Raw genomic sequence first — 26,724 nt, 5'->3', positions numbered from 1 at the left:
TATTTCCCCTTTTTTAGTCTATACATTGTTTTAAAGAAGTTTCATTTTTAAAAGTGTAATTGAAGTATAAATAAACTGAAATTGATTTAAATGGAAGAGAGAACATCAACAGTCTTCACACCTTCAAAAGTGTGAATTAAACTTCAAAAGTGTAATTCCCTAAACAAATGGTCATTCCTAATGGATTCAGACAAAGATCATCAATGTTTGAAACCACTAGATGAAAGACTGAAGGGGAATTTCAAAACAGAGGGATCAGATTCACTGCCTGAATGCAAAGATCAGACATTATGAGTTGTCTGATGTGATAAAATATGGATGATATAGTACCACCTGTAAAGTAGTTCTTACCCCCCAAAATGCTGAAACTGAATCTAATCAAGACTTTACATCTAACTTCATTTTAAAAGAAAATCTAGCAAATAGAGGCACAAGGTAAATGGCATCATGAAAAAGCAAACAGACAAATAAAAGCATGTGGGATAGTCTACAAGGCAATTAAGTTTCTTCAACAAGTCAATGGCATACAACAAAACCAAACCAGAAACAACAAAGACAGGGAAGAGGGTGTGCCCTGGATCACTGAAGGAATGTATAAAAACCACATGTAATGTATGAGCCTCCTTTGGGTTCTGATTAACGCAAATGAATTTTAAAAAGATAGTTTTGAGACAACTGGGGAAATACAAATACAAACTGGGTATTAAATGACACTGAGGACTCATTGTTAATTTATAAAGAATAATGACATTGTGGTTAGGTAAGAAAATGTCCAACTTTTAAGAGATACATACTGAAATATGTAGAGGTGAAATGATATCAAGTCTCAGCTCTGCTTTGAAATACTTCAAGCAACAAGATTAAAAGGCATAGATGAAACGAGTGCCGCAAATTCTTGATAACTGATGAGTCAAGGTGATGGATAGACGTGTGTTACTAATCTTTCTAATTTTGATATGTTTGAAAATTTTCACAATTAAAAAAATTTCAAAAATTAAAGTCATTTCTAGAGGTAATTGCTTTCTTAATGAAAAGATTTTGCATTCCATTGATATTTTATAATATTCATAAACTGTAAAGGAATGATGAATAAAGATGCCGATATTACTTAAAGCTATTTATTAGTAATTCAGTATACTTAAAAACATGAGACTCAGGCCCATTTTAAAGAAAACTTTAAGGTTTTGATAAACATTTTAGGAAACATACTATGTATGTGAACTTTAACTAAACAGAAGGCTCTGAAAAAACTCTTCCTTTTATAAAAAAAATGAATTACAACATGGGGAGGTTCTCAATGCTCTATTGGGGTTTTGGAATTTTTCTTTAGGCAAGCTTAAACAATATTAACACTTTAAACTTAATAAGTAGCATTACATTCACATCATTTTTTATTAAAAGACTCTCAAATACCCTGAAAAATAAATCTCATTATAATTCTCTTAAGTAATGAAGTTACATAGAAAAAGGAATAAGTTTCAGTAACATCATCATCCTTTATTATATTACAAATAAGTCAAATAGATACTGTGCTTTAACTACTTTATATTAAATTTTTTGATGGCTGGATAAATTTAGAAGTGTTCTATATTTAAAGCAGAACATCAGAAGAGAAACGTTGCATAGCATAAATATAAAACCACAGACCATTCTCTTTCCTCGCTTAATCTCCTGCAGAACAGTTTTAATATCAAAATCTCCAAATTCTGCTCTTGATGTTGTTGTGAGCTGGACTGTGCCAGAAGAAAATAACTAGAGAAGAAAAAAATGAAAGAACATTTAATATTCAGAATCCTTTTTAGAAAAAGATTAAACATAATAAGAATGTATTACATTATTTCAATGTCCTGAGAAAGAGGACTTTTCCTTAATAATCAATTACTGATTCAAATATTTTTAATATATTACTATGTTTGATTGAAATATAACCCAAAATAAAAAGAATGAAATAAAACTAATGTTGCCAGTATGGAGCCAAGATCAAATACTTTATTAAACAATGTAGATTTCAACAGTGTCACACTGTCATCTCAACTATTACATTTAGACAAAGTTTTAAGAAATAGTTTCAATTGGCAAATTTCACCCATTGATGCAGATCAGTATTACCTGAGGATTTCTTTCCCCCAAATAAGACATGTTTGGGATCTACTCCAGAGATACATATTTTGGAAAAAACTCCCAGGTAAATCTAATATGCATCTCAAGTTAAGAACTTCTGGTATAAATAATATATATTTTAGAACCTAATCATGTATGGGATGAGTAATTCAACACAATCTATCTAAATAATAAACATTTATGTGTATTTATATTTCAGACCTATAACTAAGGATGCAACGATAAGATAGTTCTTATCCACAAAGAATTTAAGAGTCTATTAGGGAAGAGAGGTTCATAAATAGCTGCAATACAGTGTATGAGGTATAATAAGAGAGGCATTTACTTGGTTATAGTGGAGACTGAATATATCTTTCATAACAAGTTTATAAAGCTGAAAGTTTTACAGTTTTGTGTTAATTATAGATTATCTAGAATATGATAAGTATAATCAGAATTGATTTAAATCCTACTAAATTATAGAGGCTACATATTTTTTAAAAGCTGTTTTATGAAGATGTGGGACTACAGGATAGCCTATGAAACAAAACCCTAATATGCAAATTGACCAAACAGCAGAACGACCAGTCACTATGATGCGCACTGACACCAGGGGGCTGACGCTCAATGCAGGAGCTGCCCCCTGGTGGTCAGTGCACTCCCACAGGGAAAGCGCCGCTCAGCCAGAAGCCGGGTTCATGCTAAGGAGCAGCGAGCCCAGCTTCTGGCTGGCAAGCACAGTGGCGATGGCGGGGAGCGGGCCTAACCTGGCAAGCGGACATCCTCTGAGGGGTCCCGAACTGCGAGAGGGTGCAGGCCGGGCTGAGGGATCCCACCCCTCCTCCCCCCCTCTGTGCCAGGACACAAATGTCGAGCACCAGGCCTCTAGTACTATTCATAATTATAAAATACTAATGCTGGGGGGAAAGTGCCATACTTGATTACTAGCTAAATGCTTTTCAAAAAACGGGTTTAAAAGCACATAAAAGAAACTATGCTTACCATACACTTATAATGCGCAGCTGCCTTCTTGGCATTAAATATATGCAGCTTTCCTCTTGCTTCATTTTCTTCCTCCCCTACATGACAAAATCCACATTTAGGCCTGGTGTCACTAGGGCTGCTTCTGTGTGGAGACCTATCTCTCTGCAAATGAAAAGAGAAAGAAACTTTTTTAAAAATCCATGAAAATATGCTATTAGTAACCTCAAGCTTAGTTAACATTTCAAATGAGGAATTTTACCTATAAACACAGTTTAAATGAAATATTCATAATGCAACAAAAAGTAAGAATAAAGCATTTTTCTACTTACATAGGAACTACTTTCCATTTCATCTGTTCCATGGGAGGATGTGGACCTGGTATCTTCCGATAGCCCTTTAAAATTAGTTTTTCGTGGCCTTCCTTTGCGACTTTTCTTTTTACTTTTAGGTGATGAGGGCTCCAGTTCATGTTCATTAAAACTTTCTTCTAAATCAGCTGTTTAAAAATGAACAAAAACTTTACATGGACCAATCTTAAAATGAGCATTAGTTCATGAGCATTAGATCATAGGTTTCTCCTTAGAATAAAACTGCCTTTGGAAATAAGGAGAAATGGTCTGTGATATGTTCAATTATAGCAACCTAAAGTTTCACATAAATGCAAAAAAATCAAACAAAAATACTTTTATTATAATAATTGAAAATTATTTCATTGAACTTATAATTCTATAAAAATGGGTTTTGTGATCTTGTCTACATAATTCAGTAAACATCTCTAAACTCTAATAAATTAATTTTTAGAATTAGCTCATTTTTTTTTTTTTACCATAGGTTTCAGAGTCTTACCTCACACTGTTGGTGAAATCAGAACTTACCTAGAAAATAAACTTAGAACAACTTGGAAAACTAAATGAACATAAAGTAGGTATATCTGTGCTGTATAATATAGTAGCTACTAGCAACATGAGATTTTTTAAAATTTAAGTCATTTATAATTAAATAGAATTAAACCTTCAGTTTCTCAATTGCCTTGAAAACATGTGGCAAGGTGTGTCTCTAATGGACATCACAGACAGAATGTTTCTATCACAGAAAAGTCTACTGGACAGTACTGCTCTAGACAGCTAGTTCTGTAAACTATCATGAAAATGAAATGATCAAATTTAACAAGGAAATCATCTACAAATGAACTAACTGAACAAGTAATTAAACAAGTATCCTATCTAATAAAGAGGTAATATGCAAACTAACCATCACTCCAACACACAAGATGGCCGCCCCCATGTGGACACAAGATGGCCAGCAGGGGAGGGCAGTTGAGGTGGACCAAGGCCTGCAGGGGAGGGCAGTTGGGGGTGACTAAAGCCTACAGGGGAGGGCAAATGAGGAGGACCCAGGCCTGCAGGCGAGGGCAGTTGAGGGGTGACTAAGGCCTACAGGGGAGGGCAGTTGGGGGCGACCAGGCCAGCAGGGGAGCAGTTAGGCATCGATCAGGCTGGCAGGGGAGTGGTTAGGGGTGATCAGGCTGGAAGGCAGAAGTGGTTGGGGGCAATCAGGCAGGCTGGCTGGTGAGCGGTTGGGAGCCAGCAGTCCTGGATTGTGAGGGGGATGCCCGACTGCCCTTGAGGGGTCCCAGATTGGAGAGGGTGCAGGCTGGGCTGAGGGACACATACCCCCATGCACGAATTTCATGCAGCGGGCCTCTAGTTAACTATAAAAGGAATTTCTAACGTAAGCAATAGAAAAGCTATGTTGTAGGTTAGCAGTACATACTTTAATGGATTAAACAAAGTATATGTAGAAATTTTAGAACTGCATTTCCCAGCAATTTGAAAATAATTTCTACCATTAATGGAAGGTGTTTCATTTAGTTATTCACTACAAATATTTTATTTATTGAAGGCCTACTACATATAAGACAATGTATTTAGTTCTAAAAAGGTATAAAAACCAAATGTTCACTTGACTTGGGGTCAAACTACAGAAACTTTAAGGCACAGAGCTAATACCTTCTTCATTTCTTTTGTACCATTAGTTATTGATTATAATTCCAGGGACTAATTTTTTCAATGAAAAAAGCATATCAACTTCTATGCAGATCTTTCCTAATAAATACAGTGGGGCCTTGACTTAACGAGTTTAATTCATTCCAAGACTGAGCTCATTAAGGAGCTTGTTAACTCAAATTACTCTATCAACTCAATGCAAAAAATCGGCTGAGAGACAGCTGGTATCTCAAAAAACTCGTTAGTCGGGACACTCATAAGTCAAAGCTTCACTGTACTTGAAAATTTTTATTTTACAAATAGAAGCATATTTATTATGATTTTTTTAAAAAGGGTAATTTGTCCTGCTTGGGTGGCTCAGTTGGCTGGAGAGTTGTCCTGTACACCAAAAGGTTGCGGGTTTGATTCTCAGTTAGGGTACATACCCAGGTTGCAGGTTCGATCCTTGGTTTGGTCAGATGCAGGAGGCAACAGATCAAGGTTTCTCTTTCACATCGATGTTTCTCTCTCTCCCTTCCTCTCTCTTGAAAAATATATTTTAAAAAAACATATTCTCGCCCTAGCCGGCTTGGCTCAGTGGATAGAGCATCAGCCTACGGACTGAAGGGTCCCAGGTTCGATTCCAACCAAGGGCACATGCCTGTGTTTCAACTGAAGGGTCCCAGGTTCGATTCCAGCCAAGGGCACATGCCTGGGTTGCGGGGGTTGATCCCCAGTGGGGGGGGTGTGCAGGAGGCAGCCGATTAATGATTCTCTCTCATCATTGATGTTTCTATCTCTCTCTCCTTCTCTCTTTCTCTCTGAAATCAATAAAGAAATATAAAACAAAAACAAAACAAAAAAAACATATTCTCAGGTGAGAATTAAAAAAAAAGAAAAAGGTAATAAAAGGTAATTCAATTAATATACCTAAATATATAAACTTCAGGAATTGAGAATTTTAGACTGTTTTCACAACAGTTAATAAAGTTTGCATCAATACAATTTTACATAACTATTGTAGGATTTGAGGGAGAAAACAAGGGGAAAAAGTAAAAGTGGATAGTATTTTACAGGCAATAAGACAAATTCATGTGAATAAATCTCCTTGTGAAGACACACAAGTCAATTAAAGATATCTTCTGATCTTAACTCTATAGCAAATTTCATATCAGAACATACCACCTACTTTAAACACTCAAACTGACAATTTTCATACAGAATTTAATTAAAGCTGCTAGAATTACTTACACTGGCTAAAAATTAAAAATTATTAAAATGAAATATCATAAACAAGTATTTCAATCATTCTGATATATCACATCTGATATACATAATATTCTGTTTATAATGAAATAATCACTAACACTATAATAACACTATATTAAATATCTATAAAGCAAATACTCTGACTTCATTATCAGGCCAATATGTTTAGTTTTCCACATGGCATATTTATCTGTCCTAAATATGGAATCATTCAGTATAAAATTTTAGAGGACTTCATAACAGCAACAGTAAAAAACAAATCACAATTGATAGATTTAACTTTCAAACTGGTGAAAGTAAAAAAACTGATAAAATTACAAGGCAACTGAAAAAATATCTGCTGCACCTATGACAAAGGATTAGTATCCTTATAATATAAGCTCTTAAAGATTGACTCCAACAGAAAAATGGATCAAACACATGATCAAATATCACAGAATATAAACATGCTTTTAGAAAGTTTGACTACTCTAGAATCAAACAAGTATAAATTAAGTGACATATCATTTTCACTTCTCAAAATAGCACACTTAAAATAGCTGTAAAAAGCTACAATAAACCCAACAACGTGTTAAAAATTTATATATATAAGAGCCCAGAGACCAGAATGGCGGAACGACCAGAACAACCAGTGGCTATGAAGCGCACTGAGGCAGCCAACCAGCCTTATCTGAGCCCTGATTGGCCCTCCCCCCAGCCAGCCCGGCCCCTGATCAGCCCCCAACACCCTGATCAGGGGTGGTGCTGGCCAGCCAACTGCCCACAGCCCCTCCCCCTGGCTGGCCTAGCCCCGATTGGCCCCCTCATCCTGATCAGGGGCAGGGCCGGCTGGCCAACTGCCCACGGCCCCTTCCCCCCGCTGGCCCAGCCTGATGGACCCCCATTGGGGCAGGCCGGCGGACCCCACCCATGCAGGAATTCATGCACCGGGCCTCTAGTAAAAATATAAAGAAGCCCCACAATAATGTTCAGATAGACCATGTTTCTGGATGAACAGGATCAACAACAGAATGGTATCAGTTCTCACTAACCTAATTTAACAAAACTCCAATAAAATAAAAACTTATAAATTGATTCCATGGAAGAGTAAAAGTACAATTCACAAGACTATCTTTAAAAAAATTATATGTGTGTGTGTGTGTATACATATATATTTTAGAGAGAGGAAGGGAAAGAGAGAAACATCAATTGGCTGCCTCCCGCCAGCTCCCTAACCTGGAATCGGACACACAACCTGGATATGTGCCCTAATAGGGACTTGAACCTGCCTTCTATTGGTGTGTGGGACGACACTCCAACCAACTGAGTCACACTGGCCAGGGCAAAAATACACTGTAAAGCAATAGCAGTTAAAACACTGGCACAGGAAAAGTTATCAGCAGAAGAAAAAGCAAGATTGAAAATTGTCCCATAGAAATTGCATTTGAATTAAAATCTACACTTAAACCTAATCTTTTCAAGCATTCTCTTTCCGCTGTTATGGTCTTTTTAGATTCCCAGTAAGCCTCACCACATATACTGAAGTAAAAGAAATTTCATAATAATAATAATAAAAAAATAGACCCATGTACATATATGAAGATCCAGACCAGTGGTTCTCAACCTTCTGGCCCTTTAAATACAGTTCCTCATGTTGTGACCTAACCATAAAATTATTTTCGTTGCTACTTCATAACTGTAATGTTGCTACTGTTATGAAGCGTAATGTAAATATCTGATTTTCAGGATGGTCTTAGGCAACCCCTGTGAAAGGGTCGTTCGACCGCCAAAGGGGTCACGACCCACAGGTTGAGAACCACTGATCCAGACTATGATAATGGTGTCATTTGAAATGAGTAGGGGAAAGACATAATGGCACAGTTGGCTCTACATTTAGAAAAAATTGAGATTCATTTCTCATACCATAGGAAAATTAGAGATGAATTTAAAAATCTAATCATAAAAAAAAACTATAAATGTAACAGAAGCAATGAAGGAGAATATTTTTTATAATCTTAGGGTTGGGACACCTAAGAAGCCGTAAAGAAAAAGATTGAGAGATCTCACTAAACTTGTGTGGCACAAGTACCATATACCAAATGCAAAAACAAATGATAAACTGGGAAATCATTTGCATTTAGTGACAGAAGAATAATCCTATATAATAAAAGGGTAATATGCAAATTGACCCTAACAGCAGAACGACCGGTGGCTATAACCCGCACTGACCACCAGGGGGCAGACTCTCAATGCAGGAGTTGCCCCCTGGTGGTCAGTGCACTCCCACAGGGGGAGCTCTGCTCAGCCACAAGCCAGGCTGATGTCTGCGAACACAGTGGTGTGGTGATGGCGGGAGCCTCTCCCGCCTCCTCCGTAGCCTAAGCCACAGGCGGACATCCCCCGAGGGCTCCCAGAGGGATGTCTGAATGCCAGCTTAGGCCCGACCCCCTGGGGAGTGGGCCTAAACTGGCAGGTGGACATCTCCCAAGGGGTCCCGGACTGCAAGAGGGCTGAGAGACCCCTGCCCCCAATTGCACGAATTTTTGTGCACCGGGCCTCTAGTATATATATATATATAAAGAGCACTACAAATCAACTTTAAAAAGACAAGCTTCAAGAAATAATAAGCAAAGGATAGGAACTGGCAATTCACAGAAGAAATATAAATGACTTAAAAAAGGTAGCAGAAGCCCAACCTTACTAGTGATAAAATAAAGGAAATTAAATGAGATAAGTAGGAAATTGGGTACTCTCATACACTGCTGGTGGCAGCATAAACTGGGTACATGTGACAGTAGTTATTTCCAATGTTAAATGCATAGACCCCTTCACCTGGCAACTTCATTTCTAGGACTCTATCATATAGAATCACACACACACACACACACACACACACACACACACACGTATAAGGGAGATCAGTTTTATATATACTTGTGAAAAATAGATATAACTGGTTTTTGTTAAGAGAAATCCTTAAATAAATCGCACTTCTATTTATTTTAGGGGACATAACTTAAAAAGAATGAGTTTTATCTGTATGCACTGACGTGAAAGAATGTCTGTGATATACCACAGAATGACAAAAGCAAGTTGCATAACATTACTATATACTATGATGCCACTGTTTTTTAAAAGTATTTATCCTATATAATAAAAGCCTAATATGCTAAGTATCCGGTCATCCAGTCAGCTGTTCAACCAATCAAAGCATAATATGCTAATGATATGCTAAGGCCTCTCAACTGCTTGCTATGATGTGCAATGAACACCAGGGAGTAGACAGTCGATCGGTTGACCAGTTGCTATGACATGCACTGACCACCAGGGGGCAGATGCTCCAACCAGTAGGTTAGCTTGCTGCTGGGGTCTGGCTGATCAGGACTGAGAGATATAGGCCGGACATGCTCTGGAGCCCTCCTGCAGTCCCTCCCCAGCTGGCCAACCTCCTGTGTCCCTCCCTGGCTCTGATCGTGCACGGGTGCGGTCCCTTAGCCTGGCCTGTGCCCTCTCACAATCCCGGACCCCTCGGGGAATGTCAAAGAGCAAGTTTTGGCCAGACGATGGAAGGACCAGTTACTATGATGTGTACTGACCACCAGGGGGCAGATGCTCAACACAGGAGCTGCCCCCTGGTGGTCAGTGCGCTCCCACAAGGGGAGCACCGCTCAGCCAGAAGTCAGGCTGACGGCTGGCGAGTGCAACAGTAGCGCTAAGGATGTCCAACTGCCATCAGTCAGACATCCCCGAGGGCTTCCGGACTGCAAGAGGGCACAGGCCAGGCTGAGGGGCCCCACCAAGTGCATGAATTTCATGCACTGGGCTTCTAGTATGCATATATATATATATATATATATAAGATTGTACACAGCCGAAACCAGTTTGGCTCAGTGGATAGAGTGTCGGCCTGCGGACTGAAAGGTCCCAGGTTCGATTCCGGTCAAGGGCATGTACCTGGGTTGCGGGCATATCCCCAGTGGGAGATGTGCAGGAGGCAGCTGATCGATGTTTCTCTCTCATCGATGTTTCTAACTTTCTATCTCTCTCCCTTCCTCTCTGTGAAAAATCAATAAAATATATTAAAAAAAAAAGATTGTACACATGTAAGACTGTACACATATAAAAAAGGCTCTGGGAAGATATACACCAAACTGTTATTACTAGAGAATGTGATTTCAGGGTGAAGAGAGTAACTTCTTAAACTACTTTAATTTTAACAGTACTATTTTTTTAAATTTTACTTATTTTTAAACTTATTTTTATTGCCGAGAGTATTACAGATGTTTCCTAATTTCCATTCTCCACCCAGATCTCATCCTACCCCAGGCCTTTACTGCACTGTTATCTGTGTCCTTGGGCTATGTATATATGCATAATTCTTCTTTGATTAATCTAATTTTTTTAAACAATGGGAATTTACTACCTTTGTAATTAAAAGAATTTATAACATCCAATGTGATGAAAGGAAGGGGGTAAAGTCATTCACTGTTGATGGGAATATAATCTAGCACAATCTTTCTAGAAAGCAGTTTGGGAACCTTAAAAAGATTGAATCCTTTGACCCAGTCATTTTACTTTTGGGAACTTATCCTTTAAAAAAATTAAAAATGCACATGAAAATGTGAGTACAAAGCTAGTCACAGAACCTTTGTTTCAATTTTTGATGGTTACTTATTGGCTTTCTTTTCCCAATTCAAACTTGTAAAAATGTTTTAACCTTTTATAAAATACTAGAGGCCCGGTGCACGAATTTGTGCACCAGTGGGGTCCCTCAGCCTGGCCTGCGGGATTGGGCCGAAACTGGCTCTCCAACATCTCCCAAGGGGTTCCAGATTGTGAGAGGGCACAAGCCAGACTGAGGGACCCCACCGGTGCACGATCAGGGCTGGGGAGAGATGCAGGAGGTTGGCCAGCTGGGGAGGGACCGCAGGAGGGTTACAGGGTGTGTCCAGCCAGTCTCGCTCAAGTCCCCATCGGCCAGACCCCAGGAGCAAGCTAACCTACCAGTGGAGTGTCTATCCCCTGGTGGTCAGTGCACGTCATAGCGAGCGGTTGAGTGGCCTTAGCATATCAGTAGCATATTATGCTTTGATTGGTTGAACAGATGACCAGACACTTAGCATATTAGGCTTTTATTATATAGGATTTTTTTTCTTTCATTATAAAGGATCTGCATAAAAGAAGTAAAAAAATCTTCCTTTCCACCTTCCAACTCCACCTGTTCTGCACTCCCAGCTGACACCCTAGCTTTCTTGTTTCCCTTTCTTCTTACAAACTCTCTTCCCTCCCTCTTAAGATAACTGCTTCCTTTTGGAAGTTTGAATATACCATATATGCTATGCAGTCTGCATGCTTTATCTCATTTGAGCCTCACAACAACCCCATGAGGTTGTATCAGTCACCATTACAGCACTGTTACTGCTTCCTTTCTCAGTCTCAAGGGTTGAACCTGGTTTTGAAACCTGTATCTGTCATAGACTTTGTGTCCTTAGATGTGAGACCTACCTCAGAGGACTCTTGAGTTAAATGAGTTAGTAGTTCATGGAAAGTACTTAATTCAGAACAGTGCCTGGCATATAGAATGCTATCAATAAATGTCAGCTACTATTTTCTCTGCGTGTGCAAATGTTTTGTTTTGTTTTGTTTTTAAAATATATTTTATTGATTTTTTACAGAGAGGAAGGGAAAAGGATAGAGAGTTAGAAACATCGATGAGAGAGAAACATCAATCAGCTGCCTCCTGCACACCCCCTACTGGGGATGTGCCCGCAACCAAGGTACATGCCCTTGACCAGAATCGAACCTGGAACCCTTCAGTCCGCAGGCCGATGCTCTATCCACTGAGCCAAACTGATTAGGGCGCAAATGTGTTTTTATTTATTTTTTTTTTAAATATATTTTATTGATTTTTTACAGAGAGGAAGGGAGAGAGATAGAGAGCTAGAAACATCGATGCGAGAGAAACATCGATCAGCTGCCTCCTGCACATCTCCCACTGGGGATATGCCCGCAACCCAGGTACATGCCCTTGACCGGAACCGAACCTGGGACCCTTCAGTCCGCAGGCCGACACTCTATCCACTGAGCCAAACCGGTTTCGGCAACAAATGTGTTTTTAAAAGGATGTACAGCCCTAGCTGGTTTGTTTCAGTGGATAGAGTGTCGGACTGCAGACTGAAGGGTCCCAGGTTCAATTCCCGGTCAGGGCACATGCCCGGGTTTCAGTCCCCAGTAGGGGGCATGCAGGAGGCAGCCGATCAATGATTCTCTCTCATCATTGATGTTTCCAGTGCACTCTCTCTTTCTCTCTTCCTCTATGAAATCAATAGAAATATATTTTTAAAAAATGTAAAAAAAGGATGTACAGACAAATGGCATTCTAAGAATACTGTTCTGTATCTTGCCCTTTTCCACTTCAGATATGAATTGGAAATACTCAGAGTTTTGAATATACTATATATGCTATGCAGTCTGCATGCTTTATCTCATTTGAGCCTCACAACAGCCCCATGAGGTTGTATCAGTCACCATACCCATCCCCCACTTTATAGATAAGGAAATAAATTCAGAAAGGTTAAATAATTTTGCCCAAGGGCACAAAGCTAGGGAATGGCAGAGCTGGGACAAATATATGTCAGTGAGTTACTACATGCTGTTAAAGTGGTAATACCTATTGTCAAAGAAATACACATTTCAAGTTAGAAATGTGTTACATGCTTAGGTATGCACAGAATTGCTCTAAAAGGATACATAAGAATCTGATAGTAGTGGCTGATTTTAGCAAAGGAATTTGGAAATCGAGATGCAAGGGCAAGGATGGGAGAAAAGCTTACTTACAGTGTACTGCTAATTTTTGTACACTGTTCCTATACCTATTCAAACAAATTTGATAAAAAATAAAACCTTACCTTACCTTGCATTCACAGCTGCAAACTCTAAAAATCCAGGTTGATAAGGTAGGTGACAAAAGAATATTGTCCTCCTTCTATGCCACACCAATCCTCCCAATCTTTATGAGAACAGCCCCCAGATGTTTGTCACTTCAGAATGGCCAGGTTAGCCTTCTGATTGCCCCTATGAGGCACAGGAGTGACCAATTTACCAGGAAACCAACTCTCCTCCTAGTATTATAAAATCCTATCTGTCCCTTTACCAATTCATTTCTCCTTCCTAATCAGTATTTTGCTCATCTTCTACCTCCTTGGTTTAAGCTATATTTCCCTCTCCATCCTAAATTCTCACATCAGTTAAGAGTATGAAGAAGAAAGAACCCCTGGACAGAAAGTCAGAAAACTGCCACTTACTGGGTCTTAACTTGGTAAAGTTACTTAACATTCTCAGGGCAAAGCCTTGCAGTATATCAAATGGCAAAAATTATTAACATCTTCCTGAAAAGGCTGCTTTAAGACAATGTTTGTGAAAAAAAAAATGCTTTGTAAACTATAAAATTCAATTCAACTGTTAATTATTACTCTTGTTATATCTCAAGTTGATTGTAAGCTCCTTGTCCACGGGAACTGCTTTTCTAAATTCCCTAATGTGCCCACACCTAGCAGGCACTCAATAAATGTTTGTTGGATTTTTTTAAGAGAAAAAAAACGCCAAACATTAACACCACCTCTGCTTTGAATCTTTAGGGCTCCTACAAAAGGAAGACTGAGGTCACTTGCCCTGTCTTCTCCAGTGGAAATGTTATGTGCATTTGCTCTGCATTCTCTACGTCACTAGTAAACTCTGAATTCTGCTTTTTCAGTAAAGATATCAGATAATTTTTTTTTATTTTATGCATATATATATGCATATAAATACATAGCACAGTAAGGATGATAAAATGAAATATGATGTCTGGCATTTAATTCAAAATAATACAGTTGGAGGAAGTGGGTGGGGAGTATAGATGAAACAAGATTGACCATGAACTGATGACTGCTAAAGCTGGGTGATGGGCTTTGTTTCAAACACACTCTTGCATATGTTTGAAACTTCTTACAATGAAAGTTTGTGAAGTGTGCTAAATCAAAGGCGAGCATAAATAATGCCTGGCACAGCACTTTGCACTGCACATGGGTAGTCAATAAATCTGGTGAATCCATGAAAGAATATGGAGTCAAATCTAATAAAGAGCACAAAATGAATACATTATTAAAATTTTCCAAGTTAAATCACAAATGCAATTTAAATGCTATTATCTTCCAAGGAAGAAAAAAAATGATTGGCAATAAAGGTGGGTAGTTTTCAAGGAGTAATAGCATAGAACATAGTATTTACTGAGCAGTCACTATATGCCAGGAACAGTGCTCAGAGCTTTATATGCATTACTTCATTTAATCCTTATAATAATCCTATGAGGTATTTTTATAATCACCACCTGAGGATATGTTTATTGAATTTTTTTAGAGAAAGGAAGACAGGAGGCAGAGAGAGTGTAAGAGGAAGGAAGTTGGAGGGAGTGAGGGAGTGGAAAGGAGAGTGAAAGAAATATCAGTGTGAGAAGGTTGCCTCCCATATGGGCCCTGACTGGGGATCGAACCCACAACCTAGGATTGTGCCCTGACCCAGAGTCAAACCCACCACCTTTTGGTGTATCGGACAACGCTCAACCAACTAAACCACCCAGCCAGGACTGAGATGGGCTTTTCCCCCCATTTTACAGATATGTATCTATGGTTCTAAGGGATACTAAATAACTTGCTCAAGATCATGTAAATAGTAAGTGGCAGAGAAAAGATTCAAATACAGTGGGGCCTTGACTTATGAGTGTCCCGACTAACGAGTTTTTCGAGATACGAGCCGTCTCTCGGCCGATTTTTTGCTTTGAGTTGTGAGCTAAAATTCAGGTTATGAGCCAGCTTCAGATACCCCACCGCTAGTTGGCGCAGCGAATGTCACAGTGAACGCCACATCAGCCCAGCATCACGTGTCTCACTCGTTCACTTCTTGATTTGACATACGAGTAATTTGAGTTACGTGTTCCGTCACGGAACGAATTAAACTTGTAAGTCAAGGCCCCACTGTAGAGATCTGATTTCAAAGCCTATATTCAACCAGTGTATGAAACTGCCTTTCTAGTACTTCATAAATCTATTTAATGCTACCTAATTTAAAAGGTTTTGAAAGACTTTGACACCACATTAAAATTTCCCTTAAACTTCCACATAGTAAAAGTAGTGAAGATTTGAAGTTGTAGCATACTCTAGAGAAAATGAACAAGGGAAAGAAAATACTAAGGAAATATTAAAGTATGCAAAGGCTTTGAATTACACAAATAATAACATACTTTCAACATACTTCTAACAAAGCTTCTGAATTGTCTTAGGGCAGTGGTTCTCAACCTTCTGGCCCTTTAAATATAGTTCCTTATGCTGTGGCCCAACCATAACATTATTTTCGTTGCTACTTCATAACTGTAATGTTGCTACTGTTATGAATCGTAATGTAAATATCTGATATGCAGGATGGTCTTAGGCGACCCCTGTGAAAGGGTCGTTCGACCGCCAAAGGGGTCACGACCCACAGGTTGAGAACCGCTGTCTTAGGACCTCCACCAGGTCTCTGAAAATCAAGGTCAGAGCCTCCAAGGTTAGACAGAAAAGATTCCTTTACATTCTCTCAGAACACTTGGGATTTTATGGTCACTGTAATTATGGCACTTATCACTTACAATACCTTTTTAGGTAATTTCATACTTATTAAAATTTGTAAAAAAAATTTTCTATATATCCTTTACCCAAATGTTAATATCTTACCACATTTGCTTTAGCATTCATTCTCTCTAAAACTTCATATACTTTTTTTCTGAAAGATTTAAGAGTTAAGAAGCAAATGCGATACCCCTTTACCTCTCTAAGTACTTCCATGTGTTACCACTGTATTGTAATCAGTTGGTCACATATCTGTCACTAAATTGTGTCCACCCCACCCTCAAAAAACTGAAACCCTGTTTTATTTATTCATCTTGCTCTACTAACACTCAGTGCAAGAGAAGTTATAGGACAACTAATTATCACCCCAAATAAGTGACATGGTAAATACCGTGCTTAGATTTAAGCCAAAGAAAATAAAGAGGTTACAAACATTTCTTGAACACTCATCCCATGCAAAACATTCTATATTAGGTAATTTAAAAAAAAGAATAAAGCACAAGTTTGGCTCTTTACAATTTCAAGAACCTAAACTGAGCTTAGGTTACATTTGTGACCATGATAAATCCTATAAGTAGGTCCTCGGGTTACATCAGAGATCCATTTCTATGGAGCAACATATTCGCCGTAAGTCGGAACCCACCTACGTCACTCACCTGTAGCACATACAGAGCAGTAATGAAGTGTAACAGTAAAAAAAATTTAAAAGAAAGATAACAATTCCTGACCTTTACTTGTGGTAAATAAATAATAAAAAACATAAAGTACATATGTACATATGTCGAAATGATGGAAGTTTTTTTTATAAATAAATGGGAGATGGCGACGTAACCACGAAACGATGTACGTAGAGTCCGTAACCCAAGGACTGCCTGTACATTATTACTGTGAATGACTAACACTCAGCATCTATTCTAGATACCACTTTCTATCTCAGCACAGATTACTTTGCTCAATATAAATTATTAAAGACAAAGGCCTTAACCCCTTAATGAAAATGTTTTTAAAAGAACCACTATTCAGCCCTGGCTCAGTTGGTTGGGGGCCATCCCATGCACTGAAATGTTACCAGTTTTATTCCCGATTCCTGGGTTAGGGCACATGCCCCAGGTGTAGGCTTGATCCCTGGTGGTGGGGTGGCAGGGTGGCGGGGTTGGGGGTGGGGGTGGACTGTAGGAGGCAGCAGATCAATGTTGCACTTTCACATCAAGGTTTCTATCTCTCCCTTTCCCTTCCTCTCTCTCTCTGAAAATCAATAAACTATTCTTTAAAAGAAAGAAAAAAACTATTATTCATGTCATCATAGTTTCTTGTAGGAACTCAAATACTTAGTGATGACAAGCTATCATATTAAAACACTACTATAAAACAGACAGTAGCATCAGTTACAAGGTAGAGCTATTTGCCATTATCTATGTTTGACATTTTTGAAATATTGCTTTAAAAAAGGCAAAGAATATACCTATTATCTAAACACAGGACAACAAAAGAAAAACATAAGGTGTAGGATTTAATTCTGGTTATTCCTGTCCAATTTAATTTTGGCTATTCCTGGTCCACAGACTATGCTATCTTCTTCCCCTTCTTGTTGCTAACAATTACCAACTCCCAATCATTCTGCCTCACCAATCAGGCTTATTTTCTTTTTAAAAAAATATATTTTTATTGATTTCAGAGAGTAAAGGAGAGGGAGTGAGAAACAGAAACATCAATGATGTGAGAGAGAATTATTGATTGGCTGCCTCAAAACCCAGGCATGTGTCCTGATGGGGAATCAAACCATAACCTCCTGGTTCATAGGCTGACACTCAACCAACTGAGACACACTGGCCGGGTACCATTTTGTTTTAATTTCCCCAGGTCAATGTTAGTTAAATTTCCTAAGGCCTCTCCATTCTTCCTTCAAAATGCATCTGTCAAGTCCCATTTTTTTCTATCACCATTCCTACTGCCTGGAGTCAGGGTCATATTTCCTCATATCTGTACTAGGGCAACATCTTTCTAAATGATTTCCTCTCCCTGCCATACCGGCAGTGCACCAATCAGACTTTCTTTAGCACACAATTCATAGCCCTTTTCTCCATCTCAACCCCTGTCATCATCCTGGATGATTTCAACTGTCCAAATGGACAACCCCAGCAAAACCTAACCAGTCAATTCTTTGATCTTCAATAATGTCCATTAACCTCCCAATCCATATAATCATCCAAAACAATTCTGCCTCTGAAATAACTCTATCACACACTGGGACCATAAAAGCTTGCTTTCCCAAGTACTTTCATTCTCATTGCTCTTCAACTTTGTCAAGACCTCCAGGCTATAAATCCTTCCTGTTTTTCTTCTTTTCTTGCCTTCACATCCCTATCTTAGATTTCTCTCTTGCAAATACCCTAAATTCCCTCAACCCTTTCTTTCTTTGTTGAGCCCACTAAGCAAAATCAGGATTCTAAATTAAACAAATAGCCACTTTCTCTATGCTACACCCAGGATCCTGAATTACTGGAGGAAAGCCACACAAACTGACTGATGATATCACTATGTAAATTCATGGTTACCAACCTCAAATGGGCCTTCAACAGTCTAGAAACATTACATTTCTCTAGGCAAACTTCCTCTCCCGGTTTTCACAACTATTCTTTCAAAGCTTTCTCCTTGGGGGGATAAGGACAAATGTAATACCTTAATCAATAAAGAAAAAAATAAACAAACAAACCAACAAAAAAACCTTTTCCTTCAACTTCCAAACATCATTCTTCTTTCTACATTCTCCCTCAAAGTGAAAATAGACTGGTAGGAACTGCCTATCCTCTTCCTTAATTCCTATTACAGTGTAAATATCCTCCTATTATAGGACAATTGTTCCGCTTATACAATGAATTCTCCTTCCTGTACCTCCAATCTCTTCTTGTCTATAGGATCTTTTCTCGTAAGTATTTATGTATCAATTAACCACCCCCTCTCAAAAAGGCCAATTAAATGAAAGAATCCAATCTGAAAAGGCTATATACTGTACGATTCTAGCTATATCACTTTCTGGAAAAGTAAAAACTATGGGAAGAATAAAGAGATTCTAAAATTTAATATTTCAAAACACAGTTCATGTTATGTCAAACTAACATGATAGACTGAATTATACAGTATTTATCATTTTAAGTATTAGCAAAATAGGTATTGAGCCACAGATGGCAAATGATGAAAATGCCACAGGTACCAAAATTCCTCTTTGATGTACAGACTAGTACAGTACAATTTTCAAACAAAGACAGTCCCTAAAATTCAACCTTATAAACTCCCATCATAAATTACAATCATAAAGTAGAACATGTTTCCCATTAGAACAATGAAATAATGGGAAGTTCTGCTTTTGACAAAAAACAAATAAATATAATAACACTAGAGGCCCGGCACACAAAAATTTGTGCACTCGGAGGGTCCCTCAGCCCAGCCTGTGCCCTCTCGCAGTCTGGGACCCCTCGGGGGATGACCACCTGCTGGCTTAGGCCCACTCCCCGGGCAATTGGGCCTAAGCTGGCAATCAGACATCCCTCTGGCAGCTCGGGAGCCCTCAGGGGATGTCCACGTGCCAGCAGGGAGCAGGCCTAAGCTGCAGTTGGACATCCTTAGCACTGCTGAGGAGGCGGGAGAGGCTCCCACCACCACCGCTGTACTGGCAGCCTTCAGCCTAGCTTGTGGCTGAGCAGAGCTCCCCCTGTGGGAGCGCACTGACCAACAGGAGGCAGCTCCTGCATTGAGCATCTGCCCCCTGGTGGTCAGTGTATGTCATAGTGACCAGTCATTCCCAGTTGTTCTGCTGTTAGGGTCAATTTGCATATTACCCTTTTATTATATAGGATAGAGGCCTGATGAATGGGTGGGGGCCGGCTAGTTTGCCCTGAAGAATGTCCCGGATCAGGGTGGGGGTCCCGCAGGGGTGCCTGGCCAGCCTGGGTGAGGGACTGATGGCTGTTTGCAGGCTGGCCACAGCCCCTTCAGGGTGGGGGGTCCTGCTGGGGTGCCTGGCCAGCCTGGGTGAGGGGCTGAAGGCTATTTGCAGGCTGGCCACAGCCCCCAGTGGGGACCCTCACCCCATGAGGGTGTGGCCATCCTAGGTGAGGGGCTGATGGCTGTTTGCAGGCTGTCCATGGCCCCGAGCTACCCAAGCTCCCAGTGGAGGCTGGCTGGAAGCAGGTATCTGGGATTTATTTAGCTTCTATAATTGAAACTTTGTTGCCTTTTGCAGAGGCTACAGCCAGCCAGAGCAGGCGGGAAGCTTGGCTTCCTCCATCATTGGGGCAACCAAGCCTCCTGCTTGCTCCAGCTCCATGGCTGACGGCCGCCATCTTGGTTGGGTTAATTTGCATATAGTCACTCTGATTGGCTGGTGGGCGTGGCTTGGGTGCAGCGAAGGTAGGTCAATTTGCATGTTTCTCTTTTATTAGATTAGCTATTCAACATAGATGAATGTTATAAAAATCAAAGTTCAATAAATATGAACTCTGTAATGCTTTACTTTTTTAGCATACTTTCTTTTTTTTTGGTTAATTTGAAAAGGAAAATGACAGGGGTGGTGGTCTTGCAACCTAGTTCAGTATCTGGTTAAAACAGTAGTCTTAACTTCCCCACTCTGACTAACTTGGGTGGAGCTGCAGAACCTAACCCCAGTGCCCCACCAAGACTGACTTGGGTCAAGCTGTGAGCTGTGGGGACCCTCAGGGGCCTGCCACAGGAGGAGATATATAGGTCAGAGCCTCCCCACAAGTTCAGTTCAGGCTTTGGATCCGGAATTCCCCTGGACTAACAGATCTGTGAAATAAAGGTTAAACTTTCCTCTCCCAGAGTGCTGGCTGAGCATTCTCCCATCCATTCTGCAACAACAAATCCTCACCTGAGGATATTTTTCAATTGATTTTTAGAAGTATTGGAAGGAAGGGGGAGAGACACAGAAAGAGAAACATCCATGTGAGAGAGACACATTGGTTGGCTGCCTCCTGCAGGAGCTCTGACTGGGACCAGGGATTGAGCCTGCAACTGAAGTACATGCCCTTGACCAGAATCAAACCGAAGATCCTTAAGTCTGCAGGCCAATGCTCTATCCACTGAGTGAAGCTGGCTAGGGCTGTAATACTTTTAAATTGTAAAATTATGCTTCAAGTTCTACAATTTGAGTATAAACACAATGTGTATAAAAGTACACAAAACTCAAAAATCGAATCAATTGTATCAAAAATTTGAATTGTAGTAATCTTGCCAGTTACATTAAAAGAAAATTCATCTTGAAAAGTAGTATTTAGATAGTTCTCATTAATATGTTTCTCAAAGCATAAAGTGGTCAAAATTATTCAACTTTACATAGTCTGCAGTGACTTTCCTCCACCACTAGATGGTACTATCAGCTCCAGAAATCTAAAGAATAAAAGGGGAGATGTCTAAATCATTTGCTGCCATCCTCAAATTTCCTGCCTCAGTATGCTCATATACTTGTGTTCATCAGGTCATAAGTCTCAATCCTTGGCTTGCCATATATGGTCACTACAATCTTAAAGGGAATCAAATAAATACACTGTTAAAATCTGAAGTAGAAGGTGGGAAAGCTTACTCTTAACTTTTCACAAAAGGTTTTCAATTCAATTCTAGAATTAAGTAAGGAAGAAACTGAAGAAAAGCACTATAAAAGTTGCCCTTGCCGGTTTGGTTCAGTGGACAGGACATCAGCCTATGGACTGAAGGGTCCTGGATTCGATTCCGATCAAGGGTACTTGCTCAGGTTGCAGGCTCGATCCCCAGTAGGGGAAGTGCAGGAGGCAGGCAATCAGTGATTCTCATCATTGATGTTTTTATCTCTCTTCCTCTTCCTTCCTCTCAGAAATCAATAAAAATACATTTAAAAACAAAACAAAACATTATAAAGGTTTATCAGTTGCACTTTAGCACTTCAAAAACAGTTTGCTATTGTTTTCCTAATCTGTTTATGTTAAAAACAAGTTTTTGCTAACGACTGTATTTTTAACCAGCACTTTTATTTTTTTTAATATTTTTAATGATTTCAGAGAGGAAGGGAGAGGGAGAAAGAGAGAAACATCAGTGATGAGAGAATCATTGACCAGCTGCCTCCTGCACGCCCCCTATTGGGGATCGAGCCCACAACCCGGGCATGTACCCTTGACCGGAATCGAACCCGGGACCTTTCAGTCTACAGGCCAATGCTCTATCCACGGAGCCAAACCAGCGAGTGCTAACCAGCACTTTTAAAGTATTTGGACTAATCTGGAGTCCAGAGAAGAAGTAATACCAGTTTGTATTATAAAATCAAGTTCTAAGAGATCAAAAAAGACCACAAATATCCTAACACCGATAATTAGGTAAATCTTTTCTTTAAAAAATATTTTTTATTGATTTCAGAGAGGAAGGGAGAGGGAGGAAAGAGAGACAGAAACATCAATGATGAGAGAGAATCATTGGTTGGCTGCCTCCTGTTCGCCTCACACAGGGGATCAAGCCTGCAACCCAAGCATATGCCCTGACCAGGAATTGAACCTGTGACCTCCTGGTTCATATGTTGTGTGCTCAACCACTGAGCCATGCCAGCTAGGCTGGGTAATTCTTTATAAAGAAACAACTTCCTAAAACAACAGGCTCAAACTATTCTAATTCTAAGCAACACGTTCTAGGAAACTTAAAAAAAACCAAAACACTTTAAAGATCATTAATCTAAATGGAAGGATAGAACAATATGAGATGAAATTTAAGCCTTTTTATATTACACTAGAGGCCTGGTGCATGAATTCATGCATGGGTGGAGTCCAGCCGGTCCACCCTGATTGGGGCCGATAGGCCGGGCCAGCCAAGGGAGGGAACACAGGAGGTTGGCTGGCCGGCCCCACCCCCTGGTCGAACTCCAGGTAGAACGCCTGATAGAGGGGACAATTTGCATATTAGCCTTTTATAATATAGGATGTAAAAGTGTCAAAGCCACCTGTTTGAAAAAGTTTAAAACAAGTGAGAATTCAATTTGAGAACTTTCCCATACCTTTTAAAAACCAAGTATAACTTGGCTAACTTTACATAAAAATAATTAACCCGGTCTTGTATAAATTTAAATAAAAAGAAACTATAAAGTAATTTTAGGTTTATATTTAAAACTTGATTACTTCTTATCAACATGTCTGTATTAAAAACAAAACAAAACAAGTACTATAATGTAAATAAAAATTTAACAGAAAGCCCGGTGATGACAAAATGTACTAGTATCCTCAGTTCACATTTCTATATTAGACAGTAGGCCAATTATTAACTCTATAATCCACTAAAACATTTATATAAACACAGAAATCCCTAACCATTAGCTTCATTTGATTAACTCTTTACAAAAACTTTAAGATAAAAGTTTTTTAAAAAAATTCAGATCTTTTTCACTATTGTACATTAGTTTATCCTAATGCTTTTCTTAATTCTTCAAAATGTATTCAATATTGAGGTACATCCAATGGTAAAAGTTAATATAGTATAATTTACTCATATTTTACTCAAATTTCTTCTTGCAATTGACAATTGACTGAATGACATACCTTCAGAGTTATGTGCAGTTTTCTTGTGTTTCCTGCAATAAACCCTATAAAAATGAAGAAATTAAAAATTATCAAGTAAACAAACTAAACCAATTTTTCAAATTTAAAAAATGAGTAATACACTTTACCCCAATTACAAGCTAGATTCCCAAAACCTTACTATTAAACTTTATATGCCATTTCACTAAGCATTAAATTATTTACCGAAAACACTCTACGATGATGAAATATTTTGAAATGGGGAAATTTTTTTAAAAAGCCTAAAGAAAGTATAACTGTTAAAAAATTTTAAAGAGAAGTTGAATAATTACATGTAAATTCCTTGTGAAGGTTTTTCTCGTATTTGAGCTTTATCATGCAATGCACAGTGGTAGTGGTACGTCCTGTGACATGTTTTCACATCACAACCAATTGTTGCTCCAGGACAATGGCACAAAGAACACATCTACAGTAAAACAATAAAATATTATTAGTGTGTGATTTTGCTAAGGCAGTGATATCAGGTTAGAGGCATATTAATCTCTGTCAGGGAAAACAAATTGGTTAATGAAAAGTTGTGTAACTTAATGCTATTTTTCTTGGGTTCATGCCAAGAAGTAATTCGAATACAATTCTACCAGGGGTGCTTTTTTCCCATGTTAAACAATAACAAAATTAATGGAATATTAATGTCTATTGTTTCACTGTGGTCAAGAGAAAATGTGAAATGTTGCAGATAAGGGATGTAAACTGTATAGAATTAAGAACTATTCACAATCCAGATCTTCCTAGAAATGTAAATTATAACTGGTGAAAATGCCTCATACCAGAAAAAAATTTCCTTTGTATTTCCACATAATCAATGAGAATCTTTGGGAAAAAACAACCTTCACATACTATTTGGGAACCTGGTAAAATCAATTTTAAGCGAGGGAAGGAAAGAAGACAAAAAGAATTAGGTAGATTCTAAATACCTTAAGCTCTAAAAATATTTTGTGATGTAATCTGTTACTTACCTCTTGCATTATGAATTCAAACAGATAAAAGAACAGATTCTTTCAATATATTTTAATATACCTTACCTTATGACTTTATTGAATAACTCATATTGTTTAGCTCATGATCTAAAACTAGGAAAAATTATTTTTAAAAAGTAGCATAACAATTATGTAACAATGATTGTTAGTGGTTTGATTAACATATCACCATATACTGTGCAGAGTGGCCTTTTGATAAGGCTATCTTCTAAGCCATAAATGCCATGCCAAAATAAACTCATAATAAGGTAAATCTTAAAAACTGCTCATTTGTTTTTAAATTGCTAGATACCTCATTCAAAACTGTCCTTATTCCTTTTTATTCATTTTAACATAAATACCATTTACCATCCTAATTTTAGATTACTTGGCCCTAAAGCAATTTGATTTACCAAGAGGCTAATATAGATTCCAATAAATTTTCTTGTATTGCTCTAAGCAAGTCAAACACTCAAAATCTTTTTCAAGCTATCATTCAAAAAATACTCATATATAAGTCAGAAACAGAAACATTCTCAATACAGGTACTTCCAAGAAAACATGAGGGCCAGTGTCAATTATTAATACTAGTGAAATACTCCACTTCCTTAAATAAATATAGAAACTTTTAGTAAATTACATTTCCTTTTTTAAAATATATTTGTATTGATCTCAGGAAAGGAGAGGGAGAGTTAGATAGGAACATCAATGATGAGAGAGAATCATTGATGGGCTGCCTCCTGCATGCCCCCCACTGGGAGTCGAGCCTGCAACCTAGGCATGTGCCTTGACCAGGAATCAAACTGTGACCTCCTGATTTATAGATCAGTGCTCAAACACTGAGCCATGCCGGTGGGGCAAGTAAATTACATTGCTAATCAAAACACATAGACTTATTATAGAAATTTTGGAAAACACAAAAGAGCACACACAAAAGATGAAAAATCACTCATACCAATCAAGCAGAGATTCTCTTTAAGTGTTGAATGCTTATGTGAAAGTATTTTCCATGTAATTTTGTATGTACCATTTTGCGACCTGTTTTTTTCCCCGTTTTTTTTGCAACCTGTTTTTTTAACCTAATAAATCGAACATTACCCCATTTCATTAAAAACTCTACTGCAAATAGTTCATCTTGAAATTACATCTAAAATGAGTTTGCATAAGTACATTTTGAAAAATGTATTAAATTCAACTAGCAGGCAAAAATGAAAGGAGAGATATTATTAAAAACTAGAGGCCCAATGCATAAAATTAGTGCAAGGAGCTCAGCCCCAGCCATCGAGGCAGCTGCCTTTGCCTCAGCCCCCGCTGTCATGGCTTCATCTGGAAGGTCATCCAGAAAGATGTCTGGTCTAATTAGCATATGACACTTTTATTATCACAGATTGTACTAGGGGCCCAGTGCACGAAATTCATGCACTGGAGTGGGGGGCCCCTCAGCCCAGCCTGCCCCCTCTCACATTCTGGGAACCCTCAGGGGATGTCCTATCGACAGCTTAGGCCCACTCCCTGTTCCTCTTGGGGAGCCGACTTAAGCCACAGTCTGGCCTCCCTTTGTGGGAAGCGACTGGGCTGATCAGGGGAAGGCACCAGCCCCATCACCCCACTGCTGCAGCCACTGCCAGTCACTGCAGCCACCAAGGTGTTTTTATCAACACAGACTCCAGTCCCTTCACTATGAAAAAATGACCACTTTCTTTAGGCATTTTCAAGATGTGTCTTTCATAGGATATGACATTTCTTTCTTTATTATTTTTTTTATCCTCACCTGAGGCTATGTTTCCATTGATTTTTAGTGAATGTGGAAGAAAAAGGGAAAGACAGAGAGAAACATCAAAGTGAGAGGAACACTTTGATTGGTTGCCTCCTGCATGAGCCCTGACCTGGGCCCCAGCCAGAGAGGAGCCTGCAACCTAGGTACATGCCCTTGGTCAGAATTGAACCCTGACCTTGTGGTCGGCAGGCCGAGGCATTATCCACTGAGCCAAACCGGCTAGGGCAGGATATGACATTTTGAAGATGTGTCTTTCATAGGATATGACATTCCAGCAGCAGACCTTCATTTTTTTCTCCAGAAGTGTGGTGGAAAGACCCTAGATCACCTTTTTGGATTCTTATTACCCAAGTTACTAAGAATATTACCAGTGGCATACAGGGAACTTAGCCAATGAGCGGTCAGAAAAGGTGTTTCCTCTGTAGTTCA

The 26,724-nt window shown here is 39.0% G+C and overlaps 1 protein-coding gene across 1 annotated transcript in view; it reads right to left on the bottom strand.

The window, feature by feature from the left end:
- PHF6 (PHD finger protein 6) overlaps nt 1–26,724 on the bottom strand; it is a 58,187-nt gene that overhangs the window by 11,157 nt on the left and 20,306 nt on the right. The window contains exons 4-8 of the mRNA XM_081115148.1: nt 23,835–23,968; nt 23,524–23,567; nt 3,414–3,580; nt 3,103–3,246; nt 1,648–1,752 (exon numbers count right to left, since the gene is read on the bottom strand). Of these exons, the coding sequence (XP_080971274.1) occupies nt 1,648–1,752; nt 3,103–3,246; nt 3,414–3,580; nt 23,524–23,567; nt 23,835–23,968 (594 nt within the window). The remainder of the gene's footprint in view (nt 1–1,647; nt 1,753–3,102; nt 3,247–3,413; nt 3,581–23,523; nt 23,568–23,834; nt 23,969–26,724) is intronic.

This window comes from Myotis nattereri (assembly GCF_964212035.1).
Source record: "Myotis nattereri genome assembly, chromosome: X".
In the NCBI taxonomy this organism is placed as follows: Eukaryota; Metazoa; Chordata; class Mammalia; order Chiroptera; family Vespertilionidae; genus Myotis; species Myotis nattereri.
Note: the sequence above shows the minus strand (reverse complement) of the source record. Positions and strands in the feature narration are given on the sequence as shown.